Consider the following 4908-nt stretch of genomic DNA (forward strand, 5'->3'; position numbering starts at 1 on the left):
CTGAGCTAACAGGTAAACAAGGATTTATTTGATTCAGAATTTAGATTTTACTTTTTTATGAACTCCTAAAAACTGTATCTGATACATAAAATATCTGTGACTGAAAATAACTGTTACATTGTTATTAGTTACTATAACTGCACTATTGGTTTGATTACTAATGCTGCATGTTGCAGCACTATCAAGAAAACTGTTTCTTTTAACATTTGTAATTTGTTTTACACCGTACTGACAAGTTTTTCTTTGCTTTATTAATTTGCAGTACAAAATTGGGTCTCAAGCCTACAGCTGAAGCCATGAGTATAAACAGCCAATGGGATGTGAACAAAGCCCTAACACTTGCTAGCCTGTTCCATTTTCTTTACGGTGCAGGAAATGCTTGCACAATTCCATTTTTAACTCTGTATTTTCGGCAGCTCGGCCTGACTGCACCACTAGTAGGGATTATAATAGGACTCAAACATTTAATCACTTCCCTTTGGGCCCCACTATGCTCCTATCTAGCAAAAACTCACAATAAAAGGAAAGTCCTCATCAATGGATCATTACTGTGCTCGGTTGGAGCTAGTTTACTTCTTAGTCTCGTCCCACCGCTGAGCAAGAATATTGTCTATAATTATTGTAACATGAGCCAACATCCAAGTAAACTACTGACTACAACCTGGGTGCCTGATGTAAGTGTGAACAGTCTGAATGCAATGAATACCAACCCTGCCCCAAATGACAAAATGATGTCTACTGAATCGTTTAGAAAGATCTCAAAGAACCTGGCTACTACTGGAAAGCCAACTGTAACATATACACCATTCAAAACATATTCCTCTGTAAATATCCCTTCTATGATAAACAATGGAGTCAATGGTGTTGATGTAGGTATCCAGCAATTCACTGGTGTAACATCTGGTACTTCTGGGAAAGAAGTTGCCCCAGAAGAACAAACGTTAGAGACACCTTTTGCACATGGGCCTGTGGAGGCAACTAGAAGCTCAGCTACTGGCATGAATATTGGAGAAAATTCTGAGGAAAATGGCTCTTCAGTAAGAAATACTAGCTTCACATTTCACACAGTCGCCGTACCCCTAATGGAGACAGCATATAAATTGAAAAACCTGTCAGGACGCTGGGAAAGAGCACAGGATGTAAGCTCTCAGTTACTTCAAGGTACTGACTTCTTGGACAGTGAGCATCAGGTCTTTCTTATGGTGCTAGGTGCTGTAGTGCTTTGGGAGCTCCTCTCTGCACCTCTTGGGTGGATGGTTGACGACAGCCTCTACGAGTATCTTGACTTTGTTGATGCTGCAGACAAATATGGGAACCTCTGGATCTGGAGTTACTTAGGTGCATCTGTGGGAGTCTGCAGTGTAGCTGTGTTTGTGGATCAACTGGACTGCTTTTTGAGCACTAATATCCCACGTTTTTCAGTACATTTTTATGGCTATGCCTTGTTGATAACCTTAACATTACTTGTCAGTGTTTTTTTCCCCATCCATGTGTCCAAAAAAAATGAACATGTCAATAAAACAGGCAAAGCTTTGAACCTTATTGGGAGCGATGGCCGAACCATCCTGTCTGCTGTCACAGTCTTCCTCACAGGGGCCATTGGGTCAACTGTGCAGAATTTTCTTTTCTGGCAAATGCAAGACAAAGGCAGCAGTGAGTTATGCATGGGCCTTTCAGTGGCCATTGGACTGATTGCTGAAATCCTGCTCTACATCTTCAAAAGCAAGTTACTAAGGGCACTCTCGAGTACTGGCACTGTTGCCTTGAGCTTAAGCTGCCTGGCAGCACAGCTGCTCTACTATTCTTTCCTGTGGAACACCTGGGCAGTGCTGCCAGTCCAGATCTTCTGTGCCTTCAGCAACGGCGCCTTGTGGTGGGCTGTGAACATGCTGGCAGATGACATTGCCACTCCTGGCACAGAGAGGTCTCTGCACCTTGTCCTACAGGGCCTCTCTTGTGGATGTGGAGCCAGTCTGGGAAGCTTTGCAGGGGGGTTTGTTGTCAATGGTTTTGGCCTAGCAGTACTCTACAGGGCATGCTCCATTACTTTAATACTCTGGTTAATCTTGTTCTTGATTGTCCAATCCAAGTTGCCGCGTCAGAAAAGAATTAATTATTCCCGCCTCCTAGCTGCAGATTCTAGCGATATGAGTGACTCGGATGAAGGCGATGACAAGGAAAGGGACTGGCTAGTAAAAGCTATGAAAGATGAGAACTTCAATAGGAATTGGTAGAAGTTTTGCATTCCATCAGTCTGGGGCCAAAGAACAGACTTCGGAGAAATAGGGTGAAGTTATTAGAAATGGTGCACATGGAAATTATAAGGAGCTACTCTACTATCATTAGGATTTTATGGTGTACATATTTGCTCAGGATGCAATTATAAAGATTTTATTTTCTTAAGATTAATTTATTATAAATATTTGTAGCAATTTTGCTTTTATAAAATTTTAAGTTTTCAGTATTCCGGGAAAGAGGAGTTTGAATAATTTCTGCTGAAATATATTTTTTAGTCTTCCAGATTGACAAAATTTGACAATCTTTAAAGTTATAGAAATCTTGGTATTCTTGGAAGTTAACATAGTGCTTCTCCTGTAAGTTTCATTCACAGTTGGTCAGTGACTGCTAAGGAAATGAATATTCTGCTTGCTTTTTCTGATCCATTATCTTTGTGGATACCAAAGCACTTTTAAGAAGGTTCCTGGGTTTTTGTAATGAAATTGCATGATTTTATTTATTGATTTTATTTCTGGCAAACTACACAGATTCCTTTTGGTTAGTATTTCTTTTAAAAACCCTACAAGATAATTCTGATCATCTGTCAGAAAGCTTTCATACATTAAAAGCATTTTTAAAAAACTTTTAACACAGCTGTTAGAAATAATTTCAGAAGGCATTTTGAAGATATGAATATTATATCAGAACTTATGGCTGGTAATATTAAATATGAATTACATGGCTTTATGGCACAATTGTTTGAATGTTCAAACAGCATGATTGTCTTGGGAATGCTGGGAGCTGTAGAAGGACATGTTTCTTTCTAAACATGCATAGGAATGACCACTTGGTAACTGAAAATAGAACTTTGGAAATGCAATAAAGATGAATTGTTAAGTGCTTGGGTACACTGAGGTGTTCAAATTTGCAAAAATATTAGGGAAAGATCTAGATGCAATTAGATTCTTGTAAGGCCCATTGATTTATTTTTATTTTTTGTAGTGTGGGGGAGAGGAGAAGATTTTGGCTGTAATCATATACACACTTTCCTGGGAGTAAGCCTCAGTGATTACAGTAGGACTTATTTCTGCATATATGTGCATAGGATTGTAATGCATAGCACAGCATAGCACATGTTTAATTCTTCCATAAGGTCAGTGGGACTTAAAAATGCTTAAGTTTAGCTTAATTGTGCCATTAGTTTTGACAAAATTTAAATACAAGGAAAGCAGAGTTTTGTCACCAATTAAGACCAATAGATATTCAGATCATACCCCATCATCATGTGAGTGCTTTACTTCTCCATCTTTTTTTAGAATTAATAAAATCCTAAAATGACTGGCCTGTATGTGTGTGTTACAAAGGACATTAATACCATCATGACTGAGGTGTAACTATATGCATTTATCACACAGTAATCATGCTCAACCTTTTGTCCAGTGTATCAGATAATTTGAGTTTGATCTCTTGTAAGACTTGTAAATGTTTCCATTAAGTTAGATTTATTGCAGAATTCAAATATCCTGTGACTTGCTTAGAGTTTCACAGATTTCCTCAATGCCAGATCACCAAAGAGAAATGTGTTGACAAGTATAGATGAGGAGCTATTTTTAGTTTCTCTACATTTGTTCTGAAGATGTATGAATCATTGCAGGTTCCTCAAAAGATTTGACATACTCAGCAAACATTTCCACAAAAGACATTCAGTGGAGAATTTGTAATGAAGTATGAAATCTTAAAATTCATGCTGCATAAGTTGATTTTCCCAGTTCTGATTTTAGCAAATTGGTCTCATTCTGTCCTTTTCTGTAGGACAGCTGAAAGCAGTTGTGTAATCTTCATTTTGTTTACATTAATACATTATGAGGATTTTTTGAAATATCAAAAACTAAATCTTTGTGATAGAACATGTTTTTGATCTACCTCTTAAGTCACCGCATTCATTTTGCTACTAGATTTTAGAATTGCTTTCCATTTTGCCAGCATGTGAAGCTCTTGTGATGAAGACCACTGAGAACTTAAGTATGTGGGTTGTTCTTTACTCTGTAGAATAATGAGTATATTCAAATATTAGGATTTTAGTGGTTTCTTTTACAGATTGCATTGTTGGATTCCTTATATTTTTCCTGATCAATTGGGAACATTGATACTCTTTTTGATGCTAATATGAGATGCTGTCACTTTAAAAAATAAATATTGATATAAAAGTTCAAAGCCAATATCCTTCCAGCCCAAGCAGAACATGTGATGTCAGATGTACATGAAAAACCTCCTTCAGAATGGAACTTCCTTATTTGCTTCCAGTAGTGTCCATTGTACCTGATGCCTTTTATGTGATAGTGACAAAGTGTTCAGTAAAACGAATTGAACTGCAGGGTCTGTCTTATAAAACTTTGGCCTAGTTCTCACAACTGTTATGAGATTAAAATCCCATACTTGTAAATTGCCTGGAATAAATTTAAAGTTTGCTATACCTTCGTTTCCACTCACAGTGCTTTCTACTTCAGAAAAAGGGACTGTCTTCTTAGAGCTACATCAGATGAGCATTTTATTGCACGTTCGTTACTGGGCACTCATGGATTTTTGCAAGTAACTATCACGACATTGTCTGCCTCCCACGTGCCTCCTGCCCTTTCTAGCCTTCACGACACAAAAAAACCACCCCAGTAAGTCTGACTTTAAGATGGAAGT

General features: G+C 37.9%; 1 protein-coding gene across 1 annotated transcript; it reads left to right on the top strand.

The window, feature by feature from the left end:
• Positions 1 to 269: 269 nt before the first annotated feature.
• MFSD6L (major facilitator superfamily domain containing 6 like) lies at positions 270 to 2416 on the top strand. Its single transcript, XM_063123252.1, has one exon. It carries the CDS (start codon positions 297 to 299, stop codon positions 2232 to 2234), a length of 1938 nt encoding a protein of 645 aa, XP_062979322.1. The 5' UTR covers positions 270 to 296; the 3' UTR covers positions 2235 to 2416.
• The last annotated feature ends 2492 nt before the right edge of the window (positions 2417 to 4908 follow it).

Source organism: Elgaria multicarinata, chromosome 3, assembly GCF_023053635.1.
Source record: "Elgaria multicarinata webbii isolate HBS135686 ecotype San Diego chromosome 3, rElgMul1.1.pri, whole genome shotgun sequence".
Classification (NCBI taxonomy): Eukaryota; Metazoa; Chordata; class Lepidosauria; order Squamata; family Anguidae; genus Elgaria; species Elgaria multicarinata.